This window comes from Nomascus leucogenys, chromosome 4, assembly GCF_006542625.1.
Source record: "Nomascus leucogenys isolate Asia chromosome 4, Asia_NLE_v1, whole genome shotgun sequence".
Classification (NCBI taxonomy): Eukaryota; Metazoa; Chordata; class Mammalia; order Primates; family Hylobatidae; genus Nomascus; species Nomascus leucogenys.
In genome coordinates, this window is record NC_044384.1 from 113477841 (window position 1) to 113498125 (window position 20285).

A 20285-nucleotide genomic window follows, 5' to 3' on the forward strand; every position below is an offset into this window, starting at 1 on the left:
CAGGAGGTTGTGGGAACTGGTTTGGAGGCTCAGCACAACCCCAGATTTCTGGTCCTATGTATGGCACCCTAAGCTCTCAGGGCTCCCAGTACTGACCAGGTCCCCCTGAGGTCCAGAAAGGCCAGGACCACGCTGCTTATGTAATCTGGGGCCTTTTCAGGTAGATGCAGATTTTGCAGGGGCTCCCAAGACTTGATTCCAGGGCTGAGCTGGCCTCGGATGGACTTGGGATCAGCCCTATATGCTAAGCAGTCAGTGGAAATCACACTGTGCCCACTGGTGGAAATGCTTTTCTGGAGGTCATCATTCAAAAGTGCAAGTTCCTTTAGCTCAGCTGTTTCTTTGGGCAAGATAGTTCATAGGTTCACATGGCATGACCCAACATCTCACATGTAGGACACAGTCAGCAGTTTATTGATCTATCACTAGGATCAATTACATAAGGAATTTTCTTCTTGTTTATCTTATTCCAGAATTCTATAAATGGCTGGGTCTAGATTTGTGGGAAAAAGGTCCGTTTCTTCAGTGGGGTTTTTATACTGACAAGTGCTTTTGTTCTGCACTTAACTTTGCACGTGGCTGCCAATTAGCTTTAAGAAAAAAACAGTAATATGATATTGAAGGTGGAAGGAGAGATGCTACCTGCCATCCTTTAATGTAGGTACCTTTTCAGGAAAAAAAAAATGTCAAAAACTACTTTGTATAAAAGTTAAAGAGTCTTCTGCTATTAACTCTGCTGAGCATCTCCCTCAAACTCTGGATAAAAAGTTGTGCTGCTAGGTCAATCTTTTTGATCAAAGCCAGTTTTCTCAACAAAACCCAATCCTCAGGCACATGGGCAAAGTCAGAATCACTACACAGACTCTTGCAACTCATTAGTCAATGAAGAGTTAGAGTTTTGAGAAAAATGAAATTACAGTAAACTTTCTGGGCAATTTGTGACATGTACTACCATAGCCTTTGGAGTCAACCTGTACACGTGAAATCCATCTACTCCTTTCTGTGTAAGATTGCTGTGTCTATTGGATGTTCCCAGAACACATTTGAATCAAGTAATCGGAATCTGATCATCTTTACAGATTAAAAAATTAATTTATAGACACATTTTGAAACCTAAATCCTTCTCTAAGGACATAAGACTATTTGAAAGGTCTTGTTTGATACAGGCATCTCGACTATAAGTTTCTTTTGGGAGTCGGTCTTCAGTTTACTTCCTGCCGACTGGCCTCAGGCTGGGTGGGTCTGCTGGCAGAGCAGGAGGAAGAGAAGGGACAGCCAGGATAGCGGATGGCTGAGGGGTGGCTGGTGCAGGACTGTGCTGGGGTGGAACAAATTTCAGAGATGACAACAGAAGTGGGGGTGGCCTCAGGGAGCGCCCAGCCGGGGCAGAGTTACAGCACAGCAGGCCTGTGGGATGGGTCCTGCAAGTCCAGAGAATATAGTTAGGGTGACTTCTCTGATCTCGGAGCTACAGCCATGCTACCACTGATAAGTTAGAAACGGTTCGGTCACCTGGGACGTAGGCTTGGTGAGCCCAGTTCCACTGGGACTGAACCTGCTGCAAAGAACTGTGACTGGGCAAAACAATGTTCCCGCCAATCTATGGAGTTGAGGCTAAGATGGTGGGGTGTGGGTGAGGCCTCTGAGCAACCTCAGCTTGTTCAGCTTGGAGGTCCTTCCCAGAGCGAAAGGAAAAATGAGAATTAGGTTAATGGAGCTGGCTGCCCTGCTGTTCCTGAGAAAGGAAACTGTCTCTGTACAGAACTTCCTGCTCACAGTTTAAAATGCAGCTTCAGTTTTCTTTTTAACAGAACAGAGCTGTTTATACCACATGATAAACTCAACATAAGCAATAACATTAAAAAAAATCCTTTATATCAGTAGGCCCAAAGCCACAAGATTTTATGACTGTTTGAATAAATAAAATTAGATAAATATACATACACTTGGTATGGGAATGACCTGCCTCTGGTCACCCTGAGGAAAAAGAAAAAAAAATCATTGTCAGGTTTGAAGAGAAGATCATATTCTCAAAAGAAACTTCAAAGCCCTCTCGAGCACAGCAGCTGCATGATCTGCCATTCTCTGTACCTTGGTGGTGTTTAATGAACAGGAGGAACCTGAAAATTTTCCACAGTTAAGGCATGAGACTCCTTCTGTCTCTCAGACACCTGCTCTCCTAACAAGCCAGGCTGGGCTCCTGAGACTCACAAACCATTTTGTGTATTTAAATAGCACCTCCCTTACTCCCAGGAATTCAATCCTTAATTAAAAAACAAAAATAAAAACTCATACTTTAATCCTTGATTCCCTCTAAAAACTGTTTGTTTTTTCTCTTAAGCAAGTTTTTCCCTAAAAAGACTACGTCAATATCATATGCAGGGAATGGGAGACATGTTCACCAGATTACAATGACCCCCTGGTCATTCCAGGAGCTCCCCAGGGGAAGACTGGAGAGAGGGGACAAGGCAAGGTACAAGAAGTTCCTTCCCAGGCAACAGACAAGGGGATAGCTTTCTCCTTTAAGGGAAACACAACCTGTATTCACAGCCTCAATTATTCCTCAGCCCCAAATGCCAGCCATTCCAAACCTAATTGATGGAAACACTTCATTATAGCATTGTTAAGAAATGCTAATAAAAAACAGTTTATTTCCACTGAGCATTTCCAGTTTCTGCTTCTTCTTTTTTAGATGGCCTAATAAGGCGATGCACTGCTTCATGCGTTGTACACTGAAGGATTTGTGAAAAGATATGTCCATTTTTATTAAGAGGGTTACAGTGATAATGAGGTCTCACGTGAAGGGGCCAAACCTGATGGCTGGCAATGGCAGCTGCCTGGCACCTTTCTGAGCTCTGTTTTGACACTAAGAACCATTTAGCAACTTCTTGATTATCTCCAACCCCTAGTCATCACCTCTGCAGCATAAGAGCAAGTATCATTTCCTCTTGAGATGATCTCCACAGTTCCTTCCTTTTTCAGATTTCCGGCTTGTCTTAAGGATTTTAAGCTTCCTTCTGACATCACTCAAGGCAGAGCTATGCTGCTCTCCAACAGACAATGCAATCAAATAAATCAAACTTTTCAAGAACTTGCACAGATAAATTCATTTCAGAAGCTCTTAAATAATATTATTCCTAATACGGGGACTCAAGAGTAGGTCACTGCCCCTACAGACATACTTGGCGGAGGACATACTTTTAAAAAAACTTTTATTTTAGGTTCAGGGGTACATGTGCAGGTTTGTTATATAGGTAAATTGCATGTCATGGGGGTTTAGTGCACAGATTATTTCGTCACCCAGGTAACACGCATTGTACCCAAGAGATAGTCTTTTCATCCTCACCCTCCTCCTAACCTCCACCCTCAAGTAGGCCCCAGTGTCTGCTGTTCCCTTTGTTGTCCGTGAGTATTCAGTGTTTAGCTCCCACTTATAAGTGAGAACGTGCGGTATTTGGTTTTCTGTTCCTGCATTAGTTTGCTTAGATTAATGGCCTCCAGCTCCATCCATGTTGCTGCAAATGACATGACTTCTTTTTTACGGCTGCATAGTATTTGGTGGAGGAGATTTTAATCAGAAGCTCACAGCCTATTTGGGCCTCCTTATTTTTATTTTATTTTACTTTACAGATGGGGTCTTGCTCTGTCACCCAGGTTGGAATGCAGCGGTGTGATGATGGCTCACTGCAGCCTCAAACTCCTGGCTCAAGCCATCCTCCTGCCTCAGCCTCCTGAGTAGCAGGGACTATAGGTGTGTGCTGCCATACCTGGCTGGGTCACTTCAGAGTAGGGTTTCTCAACCTCAGCACTAGTGACATTCTGGGCTGGATAACTCTGTTGTGAGGGATGTCCGATTTGTTGCAGGATGTTTAACAGCATCCCTGGCCTCTACTCACCAGATGTCAGCAGACACTCTCTCCCCCTCTAGTGACAATCAGTCTTCAGCTCTGCTCTAGTAGGAGAGTGCAGACAGCCCCTGCACACAGGTGCACCTTCAGAACACACTTTCGATGAGATGAGCACACCAATGATGCGCGAGATCACAATGCAACTGAAGGGCCTGACAAAATGCCCACTATGAGCAAGCAAAGGTGCTGATCTAGAAGGATATTTGGGCTTGAAAATTACCCTAGAAGCTTACATGTATGTATGTGTGTGTATACAGCATGAGGTATGCATATATTTGTGAGTGTCCAGCAATCTGTTTTATGCTGTCCTTGCCCTTAAAGGTCCTCCATGGTCTTTGCCATTGGGGTGCTGACTCCTCCTAGCCTCTGGAGGCTTCTGGTCTGTAGGTCCAGGTTGTGGCTGTGATGGTGGCAGTGGCTGCTAACCCAGGCCACTGCTGCAGAAGCAGCTGGAAAAGGCCGGGCGCGGTGGCTCACGCCTGTAATCCCAGCACTTTGGGAGGCCAAGGCGGTTGGATCACGAGGTCAGGAGATTGAGACCATCCTGGCTAACACGGTGAAACCCTGTCTCTACTAAAAATACAAAAAATTAGCCGGGCGTGGTGGCGGGCGCCTGTAGTCCCAGCTACTCGGAGAGGCTGAGGCAGGAGAATGGCATCAATCCGGGAGGCAGAGCTTGCAGTGAGCGGAGATCCCGCCACTGCACTCCAGCCTCGGCGACAGAGCGAGACTCTATCTCAAAAAAAAAAAAAAAAAAAAAAAAAAAAAAAAAAAGAAGCAGCTAGAAACTCAAAGGCTCCAAATCCTCATTTCTCCAGGGCAAAAGTAAATATGCAGGGTGGATGGAACCCTAGAGGTCATCTGTCCCATTCTGTCCATGGCCTTCCTTCTTCCTCTGGCAGAAGAATTCAGCCTTCCTGGCTGAATTCTGAGAGACATAGATACTTAAGGACTCAGCAGTAGAAATGGGCCTGGAATCTGCTTCCACATCTAATAGGCCTGGGCTTTGTGTTCCGAATGTCTTGAGCAAGCGGGGTGCAGGAGGTAGAGGGTCCTCCTCTGGGAATTCGCTGCCCCACTCTGACAGGGCTCTTTCTCTGGCGTCTGGTCTCCCGGATTGACTAGTCAAGTGTTATGGAAATGACGTATCACCCCACTTTGGATTACTAAATTAACTCAAAGTTAACATAATTCTTTAAAAAGCCATCTTGAAAAATGTTAATAGAAGGAAGTTCATGAATGAACAGTAAGTCCAAGTGAGCTCAGCTCTGCTGGAGGAACTGCCTCTAAAGGCCTCTATTTCCTGATAGATACGGCTGAGTACTCCAGGAAAGCTTCCAGGGCTGCCATGCCATTTCCTCATATCATTTTACAAAGATACCAAGCTGTCTTCCTTATTTTCTTTCTAAAAATTTCTCAGTCCTTCTTTGACATTTTTTGTCCCAGAGGAACTTAAGCCTTTCTATCCAGAAACAGCACACACATTTCTCATAAACATAAGAAATCAAAATCTGTTATGATTTGAATCAACTTTGGTGGAGTCTTTTGGGTTTTCTATGTAAACAGTCATGTCATCTGCAAATAAGACTAACTTTGTATCTTTTCCATGTTTATACCAATTGTCTCATTTTCTTGGCTTATTCCATTAGCCAGAACCTACCATTGATTTTCCTGTGTTGTTTGCTGTTTATTTTTAGAAGATAGCTTTTTATCGTGTAGTTTTCTTCTTTGGCAGCATTGTTGATTTTATATATAAAGATTTATGGGCTACTATACAGTTCATGTATTAGACCATTTGTCATAAAGTGCCTCTATTTATCCTGTTTAATGGTTTTGAATTTGAATTCTGCTTTATCTGATATTAACATTGCCACTCTTGCTTTCTGTTTGATCTGCCTTGTATATTTTGCCCATTTCTTTATTTTCCACCTTCCTTTATCTGTATATGTTATGTCAGAAACTGTCACCTACTGTAATTGTCATCAGCACTGTCCACCAAAGAATTCCAGTTTTCTTTCTGAATATGTGGGAGGATTACACTTCCATTTCCCTTGAACTTAGATGCAGTCATGTGACTTACTTTAGCCAATAAAATGTAAGTTGAAATGAGGCATGTTTTTCTGAGTTTTCTGAGTGAAAACTTTAAAAGCCAATGTGATTTATCACATTTCCTTTGTCCTGCTGTGACAGTCATGGAAGCAAAGAGATGGGGCGTAGGCACATGAATGAGGATAAGATGGTTATACTGTCCAGTATGGTAGCTACTAGTCACGTGTGGCTACTAAGCACACAAAATGTGACTGGTCCAAATTAAGATGTGCTGTTAAGTATAAAATACACATCAGATTTTGAAGGATTAGTAAGGTAAAAAGAATATAAATTGTCTCACTAATATTTTTTCTATTGATTACATATTGAGATAATATTTTGGATATAGTGATTAAATAAAATGTTTTTAAAATTAATTTCACTTGTTTTAAAAATATTTTCATTAATGTGGCTACTGGAAAAAATTAAATTATACATGTGACTCGCATTATATTTCTGTTGGATAGTGCCACAGAACAAAAGGCTCAGCCTCAGCCAACCCATTATAAAGAAGTAGCATGAGTGAAAACTAGACTTTTATTGTTTAAACCTCTGAGGTTTTGAGGTTGTTACTGAAGCATAAACAAACCCATAATGACTAGTGTATCTACTCATGGGTCATTCCTCCCTTGCCCTGATTTTGTTGAGAGTAGGAATATGCTGGGCTAATATTCCTCCCCTGTTGCTTTGGATAGCCATGTGACAAATGGCTATACCCAATTGGTTTGACTAATTCAACTGTACGCTATTTCCAAGAATATACCTGTCATCAGATAGAAATGATTTTGGCAGTAAGTAAAAGAAATCTGCCAGGCACTGTGTCAGGCCAATAAGACATAAGCAGAAGTCTCCTGGGTTTTTCTGTGAAAGCATTTACTTTCCACAAAAGGGACTGACAAGGCCAGTGCCACCCCTTCCTATCTTCTTCCTTTAAATGTGGATATGATATCTGAAGCTTGTGACTTTGAGATCATAAATAGCAAGCATGAGGATGAAGGCAAACATACCAAGGATAGGGGAGCAGAAAGACAGAAGAACAGACTCTCGATGGCATCATCAGAAAGCCAAACCCCAGCAACTACCTGACTCAGGCTTTTTATGTGAGAAAAATAATCCCCTATTTGTCTAAGCTATTATTTGTCAGCTTTCTTCCTTTTCTTTCTTCCTCACTTTCTCTCTCTCTCTCTTTTAATTCCCTCTTTCTCTCTGTTTCTTTTTTTCTTTCTTTCAAGACAGGATCTTGCTCTAGCACTCAGGCTGGAGGGCAGTGGAGCGATTAAGGCTCACTGCAGCCTCAACCTCCAGACCTCAAGTGATCCTCCTGCCTCGGCCTGTCAAAGTGCAGGGATTATAGGCATTAGCCACCATGCCCAGCAGTTTTCTTTTACTTACTGACAAAAATCATTCCTACTTGATGACAGGTATATTCTTGGAAATATCATACAGCTGAATTTGTCAAACCAATCTGATGTAGTCTTGGTCTTTGTTAGAAGAATCTAGTTCATCAGACTAGGTTTTATGCCTATTATTTATGTTATGTTTGCTATTTATTATCTGTTATTTGTTCTTTTTCCCTTTCCTTCATTTTGATGGCTTGTTCAATTTATTTCTCCTTTACTCCCTCTGTGAATTTTAAAGATCTATTTTCTAATTGTGCCACTTGTTACAGTTCTATTATTAGTTCTATTCCTAATAATCATATTTATTTCTACATTGCTTTTTGAGACAGGGTCTTGCTCTGTCACCCAGGCTGGAGGGCAGTGGTGCGATCATGGCTCACTGCAGCCTCGACCTCCTGGGTTCAAGCAATTCTCCCACTTCAGCTTCCAGAGTAGCTGGACTATAAGTGCACACCTCCACACCTAGCTGATTTTTTTTTTTTTTTTTGTAGAGATGGGGGTTCCCCTATGTTGCCCAGGCTGGTCTCAAACTTCTGGGCTGAAGTGATCCTCCTGCCTTAGCCTCCCAAAGTGCTGGGATTACAGGAATGAGTCACTGAACCGCGCCTATTTCTAACTTTTTTTTTTTTTTTTTTTTGAGACTGAGTCTTGCTCTGTCGCCCAGGCTGTAGTACAGTGGCGTAATCTCGGCTCACTGCAAGCTCCGCCTCCTGGGTTCACACCATTCTTCTGCCTCAGCCTCCCAAGTAGCTGAGACTACAGGCGCCCGCCACCATGCCCGGCTAATTTTTTGTATTTTTTAGTAGAGATGGGGTTTCACTGTGTTAGCCAGGATGGTCTAGATCTCCTGCCCTCGTGATCTGCCCACCTCGGCCTCCCAAAGTGCTGGGATTACGGGAATGAGCCACTGCACCCAGCCCATTTCTAACATTTTTAATAATTATATCATAACTGAGTATCAATTTCACCCATATTTTTATTTTTTGTTCCCTCTCTGAATCATTACATATCTAAGAAACTTTTGTCTGAATAGATAAATGATATCTCGGTCACATACAGGATTTTTGGTTTCCATTTTTTTCTCTCAGTAGCCTATAAACATTTTTTCATAGTCTTCTGCTTTTAGTGTTGCTGATGAGAAGTCTCATACTAATGTAATTGTTTTCCTTGAAAATAACTTATTCCACTAGCTTGTAAGACTTTCTCTTTGTCCTTAAACTTCAGAATTTCAACAGATAAATCTAGGCATGTGCTCCTCTACTAATCCTGCTGTTGACTTGGTAAGCTCCTTCAATCCACAGATTCAAGCTTTGTTTTCAGCTCAAGAAAATTTTCTTCTACTACTTTTTCTCTTTTTGGAACTCTTAACATTTGCATGTTCCATCTCCTAGATGCCTGCTGTTCTCTCTCACAATTACCATCTCTGTGTTTCTGGTCTGAATTGTAAGGTATTTCTTCTTCCACTTGCTTTTCCAGAACATGAATTCAGTTCCCAGCAGTGACCATTCTCCTTCTGTTTGTTTACTGAATTTTTATATTTAGAAATCATGAGTTTTTAAGTTCCAAATGTTACTTTTGTACTCATAATTCATTTCCGGAGTTGTCCGTTAAAGTTCTCTTCCATCTCTTCCATTAGTTTTACCTCAGTGGGAGTCTCATTACAGTTTTTTCAACTTGGACTTTCTCAGTGGAGGCTGCATTTTTCTTTGCTTGCACCAGGTCGTGTGTTCCCTTAGTGTCTGTGCAGGTCAGTCTATGAGGCTCTCTGGGAAGTGGCAAATGAGGGAGTACTGCAAGGCCCAGCAAGGAGTGCTGTTTTCATGGCCCAGCAGAGCCCAAGTTAACAAACCTCAGAGACGAAGAAAGCCCCTATACTACTGGCTCCTCCAAGGCCCAAGCACTGGAAGCAATCCAGCTCATCAGGGCAGCCCCTCCAAGGACCACACACGTTGTGTGGGCAGTGCGAGCCCTTTCCAAGGCGATCCGCCAGCTCCTTCTGGCTAGTTGACCTCATAGGACTATACATTCAAGTGTTTGTCGAAGGACTCAGGGAGATGTAAGCATTTTCCTCCGTTGGTGGTTCCCTGCTTCTTACTGAGTACCAGAGAGAATAAGTCCTGTACCTGCTCTCTACCCTGAAGGTGTCAGGAAAACTGGGGGCCTTAATGCACTTTCCAGGCTCCACAAGCAGGCCCACCTGGGTTTATCCTGGGAGGGAATTTTCACAGTCAGAGCCCTGTGGTCAGGCTGTCATCTTCCCAGAATTCCCTTCTATACATCCACAGGTGGTTTTAAAATAATTTTTTAAATCATAAAAGTAATTTAAGCTGATTTTATGAAAACTGAGGGAAGTATAGAGGGAAGGAGAAAATCCTAGCTATAATTCCACCAGTGTGAGCGATAGGAGATAACCTCTTCATATTTCGGCATCCGTCCTTCTAGTCTTATAAATGCTTGTGTGTGTATGTGTGTGACAGAACAAGAGAGACACTCTATCCATTTATTTATATCAGCAATATTTACGACATATCATTTTGAAGGGCTGTATGCTATTTGATTGCATAGTTATTCTATAGTTTTTTTTAACCAACTGCCTATTGTTGAACATCGGGTTGCTTATAATTTTTCAGTACTATAATCTATGCTGGATGGTACCTCATGGTTAAATCTTTGCACATTCATAATTATGTCCATAAAGGAGAACTGCCTGCATCAACAAATAGGGATATTTTTAAGGCTTTAAGGTGATATTGCCAAATTTTCCTCCAGAAAGGTGTCATCAATTAACATTGTTACCAGCAACTTATTTACATTCTATATCCTCCCTCCTACCACTCCATGCTAAAACCAAATATTGTGTTTAAAAATATCTTTGATAAGTAGAAAGCTGGAAAGTGGTCTCTCATTATTTAGTTTGCATTTCTTCCATTACTAAACATGTTAAATATTTTTCATATATTTATATGTGCAACATTTTTCTTATTTTTTCATATGTTTGACCACATGAAAACCTTCAGCCTAATTCCTATGCTTCTACACTCCAAGCCTGTGAGACAAACCAGGCAACAGTAGTGTTCTCAGCCTTGCAGAAGCAATGTGGCTACTGCCACTGTCCACAGCCACTCCTGGCCTATGATATCGACAAGACTGAACCATCTGTATTTCTTATTTTGTGAATTATCTGTTTGTGTCCTTTGCTCATGTTATTTGGAACATAAAGTTTTATGACTTTTGTGTCCTCAAATGTCAACTATCTTCATGATGAATAATCTTCTTTCAGTGATTTTTCCTGAAATTCCATTTTGACTGAGATTAATATTGTAACCCTTGTTTTCTTTTAATTTATACTTGTATGAGGTCTCTTTGCTCATCCTTATTCTTTATACATATATATATATATATATATATTTTTTTTTTTTTTTTTTTTTTTTTTGAGATGGAGTTTTACTCTTGTCACTCAGGCTGGAGTGCAGTGGCGTGATATTGGCTCACTGCAACCTTCGTCTCCCGGGTTCAAGCGATTCTCCAGCCTCAGCCTCCCGAGTAGCTGGGATTACAGGTGCCCACCACCACGCCTGGCTAATTTTTGTATTTTTACTAGCGAAGAGATTTCGCCATGTTGGCCAGGCTGGTCTCTAACTCCTGACCTCAGGTGATCTGCCCGCCTTGGCCTCCCAAAGTGCTGGGATTACAAGCGTGAGCCACTATGCCCGGTACTTTTAACTGTTCTGAGTAACTTTGTTTCAGATCTGTGTTAGACAGCATGTGGGTAGATTTTGGTTTTTGACCTATTGTGACAATCTGACATATTTTATTTGATACATACAAAAGAATATATAACACGTTTGTTATTAAACAAGGTAGTTAAACTCAATTATTTTATTGCTAGCTCTTCTCTATGTCTGTTTCTCTTTTTATCTATTTGTGAGTCTGCTACTGGTTGTTTAACTGTTTCATGCATTCAACTTCCCAAGAGAGAATGTTATAAAAATGTGAAGTGACTCATGTAACTCCCATCAAATATAATCCTTAGTTGCTAAATGAGATATCCTTGATCAAAAAAGGTTACTTTTCTTGGTAATTTCAAATCTTTAAGTAAATGGCTGTACACATACTATCACATATTCTTTCCTTTTTGTTTTTTGTTTTTGAGACATAGTTTCGCTCTTATTGCCCAGGCTAGAGTGCAATGGCGGGATCTTGGCTCACTGCAACCTCCGCCTCCCAGGTTCAAGCGATTCTCCTGCCTCAGCCTCCCTAGTAGCTGGGATTACAGGCGCCTGCCACCATGCCCAGCTAATTTTTTGTATTTTTAGTAGAGACGGGGTTTCACTATGTTGGCCAGGCTGGTCTCGGACTCCTGACCTCAGTGCTGATATTACAGACGTGAGCCACCATGCCTGGCTCTGCATATTCTTATTAAGGATATTCATCAAGGATGGCACAGAGATGCCGCTGCTGCAGTTTTATGGAGGGCACAGTTCCTCACCAGTACTGACCTTCTGAAGCCCACCATTCTCCTCCACCAGTGGCGGAAGCACACTGGGGCTGCTGGGTGGAGGGGCCTCCACATTGTAATCACGGAAGCAGCAGAAGAAGGAGCTAAGGATGCTGCGGCTCCTCTGCTTCTTTAAGCTGACGTTGCACTGGGAAGCTGGAAACAGAAACAGAGCACACTGTGGCCAACTGCAGCATGTACTGATAGTTGTAATATAATGCAAAAATCTGAGTGTGCAGTTGTCCCCCAGACCCCAGATTCCAGCCCCGAGGGCCTGCTCAGCAGAAGAAGATGAGGGGCTCCTGGAAGTTACTCTAAAGAACTGTGAATCCAGTGTGAGAATCCCTGGAGCCAGCTAGTTGATAGAGTCCAATCCCTCTGGCTGGACAGGTTCCCTTTGACCTCAGCCCAGCAGGGGCTGCTTGCTTATTAACTGACCCACCCACAGGGTCAGTCCCCATCTGCATTCCTGAACCTAGCAGATGAAGTATTCCCACCCTGCACCAAGCACTACTTCAAAACAAACATCTTTTCAGGCACAAATCAGACTTGACACTCCCCGGGAAGCATCTCTCCATTATGGATACCAAGAAAGAATCACTTTGAATTTAGGTTCTTGGACATCCCCTGTTCACTATGGAAATGACTAACTTCGTGGGTTAAGAAATGAGATATGTAAAGGCACAAAAGAACCGCCTGCATAAACTCGCCAAGAGTTTGTCAAGATGTTGGTGGGGGCCTGGATCCACAGAGCTTAGCGCTGAAGGCTTCCATTACACTTAAAAAACATAAACAGCAGGAGATGTTGGATGGAGAACACATGTTCCTGCCTAAGTAGGGCCAGCCAGGGCAAAGCCCATCTTCATGAGATCCAGGGCAATACTGTGCCCTGGCCTGTTCTGAACTAAGGCACTGGAGGGAGTGACACATCCTTTCTGTTTATCCAAGGCTCACGACAAGCTGCCACAAGTCAGGAATAAAAGGTGAAAATTAATGTAGATGAAAAACATCCCTCAGGGGAGGACTGACAACTTCGAGGGGCAGGAGTATTTGCCTGGGAATGCAGCCGGGACTGTCCCACCACATGCCATGCCTGGGCGGATCAGTGGTGCTGAGAAGAGGCCGCAGGCAAGGGACCATGCTTAGGATTAATGGAAAAATCGCCAAAGCAGGAAACGATTTAAGTCCACATGATAACTGTTGGAGCTTATCTCTTCTCCCAAAAAGCAATTCTGGCACAATTCCTCTTTTTGTGCACTTACGAGTGATTTGTGTAACACCTAGTTCCTCCCAAGAGATCACAAAACCTTTGCTGAATGTTTTGGGGGTACTCTTCTGCCAGCAGCAAAACTAAGTGCATTCAGATGGAAATTCTGAAAAGGGACTGAAAAGCTGTTATTCCAGCAACTCCACAGATATGAATGGTTTCTACCCTGGGTTTGGGCAAATGGCCCAGTAAGTATGAATTTAAGATCCGCACTTACTAAAGATGAGCTTCAGAAACATAAATCTCTGAGAAAGCTGGCTGTTTTTATCTTCCTCAAGCATCCTTGGGTGCATGTCATAGAGTACCAACCATCTCATTTCAGGCATCTCATTTCAAAGGCAGGTCAGGCCAGACCAGGCCATTGGGACCGACAGGCATGCGGGCTGCCTAAGTGGCAGTGTGGTAAGAGATAATAATCACTGTTTACCAAGGACCAACCCTGTAGGTCCCAATAGTTCACAAACCTCATCTCACATACTCCTAAGGAGATAGGTATTACTGCTTCCACCTTACTGCTGAGAAAATACAGCTATTGAGAAAATACAGCAGGATTGTGTCGGTTCCTTTGCCAGATTCAAACCCAAGTGGGCCTGTTTCCAAAGTGTGTGATTTCCCCATGCGCCATGCTGAATACAATCTTGAAACAATTTAAGTTAGATTAAGAAGGTGGAACATGCCAAATAGGGAGAGAAAAGCATTGCAATAAACTTGTATTTAATATAAATGATTTGTTAAACCATTTCATTGTTACTCTGGGTGTTTTATTTTTATGCCACACTCAGATAATTTAGTCAGGGGAAGAAAAAAAATCTTTTCCCTGGCTGATAGCACATTCCTCTGCAAGTAAACAAGCTATTTGTTCATGTCTCAGAGACACTGAACAGTCTGCAGAAAGCACCTTCCCAGGTCTTATTTTCATTCTTGGATCACACGAATCTTTCCCATAACTAACTAGCTAACTAATTAACAAATGAACTTACATACTAAAAAAATCATAAACCTGGAACCAGTACACTACTCATAATTTCTACCACATGATTACTTACTCTACAGAAGCTACACACAGCTAACGGAGTCAGTAAATTAGTTATCTGAGCACCTGGGAGGCCATCGTGCCTCCAGACAGGGAAAGGGAGCTTACCCAGGTCTTTCCTTCTCTGTATAAAGAGTGAAGCAGCCAAAGTGGTCTCATTTTCATAGCTGTGGGAGGTTCCAGGATTCTTTCTTTCAAATAAGGTTAGTTCTAGGGCCTGCAGGAACCTCTTGGAGGCTCAGTGGCTAATTTTCTAATCACTCTTGGATTGGTTTAGAACTCTCAAAATAGGAGAGAAGTGGGAAGGGTAAATGGAAGGATTTCCTCAGGATCAGCACTGGCCTCACCCACCCTCAGCATTCACTTGTTCCTGAATAGGGCTCCAGACGTGGGTGCTCTGGACTAATGACCCTACTGCCTTCCAGCCCCAGCTGCTACTTCTCTCCCCCAGCTATCATCCGGAAGGTCCTTGATTTGCTCATAAACTGGTAAGAGAGTTTTGGTTGACACATGAAATAAAAATTCAGTTTAATGGACAAATGTTGACATCATAACATTAGATGAAAAAGTTAATATATATTATTGTATATCTGATTTGATCATAACTAAGCAAAGCAAACTAAAAAAGATTACAATTGAGAAAAGATTTGCAAGAAATATGTCAAAAGGTTAACAGTAATTAATTGTCAGACCATAAGTGTTTACATTTCTTCCACATTTTCTAAATGTTTTCTGGTAATTATGTATTGCTCTAATAATGGGGGGGGAGTAAACAGTCTTGTTAAACTGTCTTTCGGCAACTTTGTGCTATTTCTAAACCATATCCTCCTTCTAATTCTCAACCTTCAGCCTAATTCCTATGCTTCTACACTCCAAGCCTGTGAGGCAAACCAGGCAACAGCAGTGTTCTCAGACTTGCAGAAGCAATGTGGCCACTGTCACGGCCCACAGCCACTCCTGGTCTATGATACCAACAAGAATGAACATATCCACCAAACTCAAAACCAGAGGAGGCCCATGTGAAAAGAAGGTACCAAAGAAGTGTCCTTTTCCCAGTAGAATGCTCCAGCTGACTTTCTCATCTGGCATCCAGCTCCACCGCTCATCCTCCTTGTACACACAAAAGGGGTCTTGCTGCTTCTCTGCTTTGACCAAGACTTTACCTCTCACCACCTTTCCTCACTTGCCCCCTTTACATGTTTCCACTGATAAGACACATGAGAGGTCTCCTGGTGGCCCAGGTATCCAAGAACAAGGTCTTTTAGGATATTAAAGATAGTTGAATGCATACATCTTCCCATAACATTGGTTTTAAGAAATTACTTTGGAAGAGCAAAGGAGGGAGTAGCAACTATGAACGTCAGTCTAAAATATTCCATAACGATTTCCATTTTTAAAAATCAGACTTAGGAGGAAGAAGTCATCAAAAGTCATTCCAAAGTTTTCTGTCACTTTTCCCTGATAACCTCCCCTATCCAAACCCAGCACCTGCCCACCTTACTCCCTAGCTTCCTCCATGGTAGACTCCTCATCACACTGACATCCCTTCTCCCACTCCTCCTCCCCCCATTTCCCCACTTCTCAGAGCATCCTGCTCTTCAGAGCCTGGCTCAAAGCCAACCTCACACAGGAAGCCTTCGCCCCATGGAGATCATTTGTTCTTTGGCCACTAAACTCCCAAATGAATGTGTGTATGACTGAGCTGAGTCTTTGGGCCAGGCCAGTTCATCCACCTGTCTGCTGGACATCTCCTCTGGATGCCTCTGACTCAGCATATCTAAATGGGGCTCACTACTCCCCTCTTCACTCAGGGTACCAATATCCTAAGCTAGACATCTGTCCTTCTCCCTCATTAAGTTGTTGGTTCTGACATCCTAATCGATTCTTAAATGTATCCTTAGCAACTCCTTGTCCCTGCCCTATCCTGGCTCAGGTCCACTACAGTTGCTTTTTGACTTGTCTCTCTGCTGTTAATTTTGCATCCCACAATTAATTCTTGACATGACAGGTAAAGCCCATCAAGTTAGAAGAATGTGTGGTGGTTAGGAATGTGGGCTCTGATGCCAACTTGTCTAGGTGCGAAATCTGACTCAAGCAGCAATAGTACAGGACCTGGGCAAGTTGTGTGACTTCTTTGTGCCTTGGTTTCTTTATCTGTAAAATGGGGATAATAAATACCCATCTTAGGGTTTGATGTGAGAATTAAATGAGTTCTTATAACAGTGCCTAGCATAGAGCAAGCATTCCATAATTTTTGTTTGTTTTTTAAAGACAGGGTCTCACTCTGTCACCCAAGCTGGAGTACAGTGGTACAATCTTGGCTCACTGCAACCTCTACCCCCAGGGCTCAAGACATCCTCCCACCTCAGTCTCCCAAGTAGCTGGGACTACAGGCATGCGCCACCACGCCCAGCCAATTTTTCTATTTTTAGTAGAGACAGGGTCTTGTCATGCTACTCAGGCAGGTCTCAAACTCCTGAGCTCAAGTGATCTGCTTGCCTCAGCCTCCCAAAGTGCTGGGCTTACAGTTGTGGGGCACCACACCCAGGCTATACATTTTAGCTTTTATTATTATAGTCTCATAAAAGCTTTTGCTTCATAAATGAGTGGGGGTTCTCCAGGAACGCTGGATCAAAGGCTGGATTCTGCGGATGTACATTTTTTTCTCTGCTATCTGACAACTAGGAGAAACAACTCACTATAACAGATCTTGGTTACATAAACTGTAATTCAGAAAGCAAAACTAGAAAAATCTCAGGAAGTGATTCTAATCAATTGCTCTAAAAATTAGATATAGACATGGGGAAGGAAAAGGGAGGGGTTTCGTGTCCCAGTGAGCTCTGCTGGGGGCTGTTTTCCCTTAGGAAAAGAACAATGCTTTCAAGTGGAGGGCAGGAAGCATACACTCTCCCTCCCCAATCCCCTTACTTAAGTCCCTCTGGGGCTAAAGCTTAGCTCTCTTCTGCATTCTGCCTGCTAGGTCTGCATGTGGTTCCAGGGACTTCTTGACTCAAGCTGTACATCAGAAAGGAGCATTGAGTAGGACCATGCAAGGAGGACCACAGAGGTGGCTAGCTGACTCAGCAGTCTCCCCTGCGGGGTCCCCCAACAGGCTACTACATGCTGCCACTTTCCCAAGGCTCAGCCCGGGGCAGGCCTGCTTTGAAGGACCACCCTTTTTCTCCTCCTTATCCCTGTCAATGAAAACATGCCCCGCCCGAGTGTGGTGGCTCATTCCTGTAATCCCAGTACTTGGGGAGGTCGAGGCGGGCAGCTCACCTGAGGTCAGAAGTTTGAGACTAGCCTGGGCAACATGGCGAAAACCTGTCTCTACTAAAAATACAAAAATTAGCAGAGTGTGGTGGCGGGCCCCTGTAATCCCAGCTACTCAGGAGGCTGAGGCACAAGTTGCAGTGAGCTGACATAACGCCACCACACTCCAGCCTGGGTGACAGGGTGAGACTCTGTCTTAAAAAAAAAAAAAGAAAAAAAGATAGAAAGAAAGCATGCCCATAGCCGGTCCCAGCACACAAAGATGCCATTGGCACAGATACCCCACAGGGAGAGTAAAGGGAAATCCTTGATAGAGGTAGATGAGGTGATCCTAAGACTTAACTTTCTCCATTTCTCTGAGCAAACTCGGGTGGAGCGGGAAACCCTGCTCCCTCCAGGAAACCATGGAGAGGGTTGTGAAGAGCTGGAGATGTGGGGCATGGTCCTTGTGTATCCACTGGAGGAACAGGGTAACACGTGGCTCTGTTTTCCTGGATATGCCCTTAGAGCTAATGCTTCTGCCTAGGCCCCTGGACCTGGTGTCATTGCAGCCCAGCAAATTAAGACCCTGTTTCCCACTCATACACATTTCTCCCTTGCCCCCTCCCATGGGCTGGGAACCTCCTATCTGCCAGCAACAGGCTTACAGAGGGTCTATGAATGGGGCAGCTTAAGTGCACATATAGACAATTGCCTTCCTCTCTGAGAGAAAAGGAGCTGGGTTACAAAGAAGGACAGATTTCTGACGACACTGTCTGAGGACTTGGTTTTATTAAGACCAGACCCTTCTGGAATTTTCAGTTATGTAAGTAAACAAATTCCCTTTTGTTCCTAAGCCAATATAATTGGGTTTATGTGATTTGAAATGGAAAGGATCGTCTCTCAAAATGTAAGCTCCGATGTTAGGCGGTACAGAAGCATTGACCAACAACATAGGCAGGGGTCCGACCTCATGAAGCCCACATCTAGCAGGAGAGACATTTGAATATGTACTTCTGGCACACAGTGAGTCTTGTTAGGATGGGAAAGTGCGGGGCACTCTTGGGGCCCAAAGAAGAGCACATAGCCCAGACTGGGGACTATGAGTAGGGAGGGTTATAGAAATGGCTTTTTTTTGAGACGGAGTCTCGCTCTGTTACCCAGGCTGGAGTACAGTGGCGCGATCTCAGCACACTGCAACCTCTGCCTCCCAGGTTCAAGTGATTCTCCTGCCTCACTCTCCTGAGTAGCTGGGACTACAGGCGCCCGCCACCACGCCCAGCTAATTTTTGTATTTTTAGTAGAGATGGGGTTTCACCATACTGGCCAGGCTGGTCTTGAACTCCTGACCTTGTATCCATCCACCTTGGCCTTCCAAAGTGCTGGGATACAGGCGTGAGCCACTGTGCCCAGCCCAGAAATGCCTTCTTGAAAGAAGCTGGGCTGAAAGTTTCATTAATTTTTTTGTGGTGGGAGGAGCAGGTGAAACAGCAATGTGTAAAAGGCCTGGTGTGAGAGAAAGCACAAAACATTTAAGAAATCAAAGGAGTAGCAAGGAGTATGAGATGGGAGTAATGACAGCAAGGGCCTTGCAAGCCATGGAGATGAGTTTGGATTTGATGTTATGGAAAAGGGGAGTGATGGGATCAGATTTGTACCATGAATGTCACTGTCTTAGCTCTGTAATTAAAACTACTGAGTTTAAATTTTAAATTATGACCAATGCAGCCAAGATCCAGGATATATGCAAATTACACAGGTCGCCATTTAAGAGCCTAGAGTGAAATTTTTTATTTAGAAATTGACTTTAAATATAAGTTACATGGAAAGAACACAGGCTTTGGAATTACATTCGGGTTCAAGTCCCAGCCCTGCCACTTGTTAGCCGGTGTGACCTCACCTACCTCCGTAGCAACAATAATACAGGAATGATCATTCCTACCCCACAGGACTGTTGTATGGGCACAGTGAAAACATGTATGTTTGTGTAAGAGAGAAAATCTACCAGCAGCTTCAAACATAACAAAAAATTGTGACTGGTTTAGGTACAGTGCAGGGTCTCACTGTGAACATGGAGAATTTAGCTTGCATCCAGACAACAGTCCTCACAAAAACAGCCTGGCTTTATGAAAAAACATGTAGGCAGATCCATTTTGTTTTTGGTTATGTGAAGTCTAAACTTAGAACATTAAGTAGCTCTTTAAAACTTTACCTCCTATCCAGTAAAGTTTTCTCTGTGTAATAATAACAGTAATGATGATAGAAACTAAATAAACAAAAAGCAGCTCCACATGTGGGGCTTAAAACAAACCTTAGGACTCAGGTCTTTTCTATGAAATCTCATATTAAATATGGTTAGAAAGAAAGTGTTGTAATTAAAAACATGAAATGGTGGCACCCATCTGTAGCCCAGCTACTCGGGAGGCTGAGGAAGGAGAATCGTTTGAACCCAGGAGGCGGAGGTTGCAGTGAGCCGAGATCACACCACTGCACTCCAGCCAGGGCAACAGAGCAAGACTCCATTTCAAAAACAAAACAAACAAACACAAAAAAACAAAAAAACAAAAAACATGAAATGTTCAGGGCAAAGTCCACTGAAGCTGACAGTGGGGCTTGGTCCTTCAGTGGCCCAAGAATACTGGTCTAAAGAGCTACCCAACAGATGTTTATGTTTATGCCAACAGATGGAGGCACAGCTGGGTCCACATCCAGCTCATATCATAGGCTGAGGGTGCATTTCTCTTGTACTTCCTGACCTAACTGGTTCCCTTCAGTATCCAGAAGTTGAAATGTTGACCCCAAACAGCCAGCATTTCTTAATTAGTGTGATATCTGCCCA

General features: G+C 43.2%; 1 protein-coding gene across 1 annotated transcript in view; it reads right to left on the reverse strand.

The window, feature by feature from the left end:
• Positions 1–20285, reverse strand: part of CTDSPL (CTD small phosphatase like) — a 128147-nt gene that overhangs the window by 25414 nt on the left and 82448 nt on the right. Inside the window, exons 2-3 of the mRNA XM_030812132.1 lie at positions 11896–12050; positions 1945–1977 (exon numbers count right to left, since the gene is read on the reverse strand). Coding sequence (XP_030667992.1) covers positions 1945–1977; positions 11896–12050 — 188 coding nt within the window. The remainder of the gene's footprint in view (positions 1–1944; positions 1978–11895; positions 12051–20285) is intronic.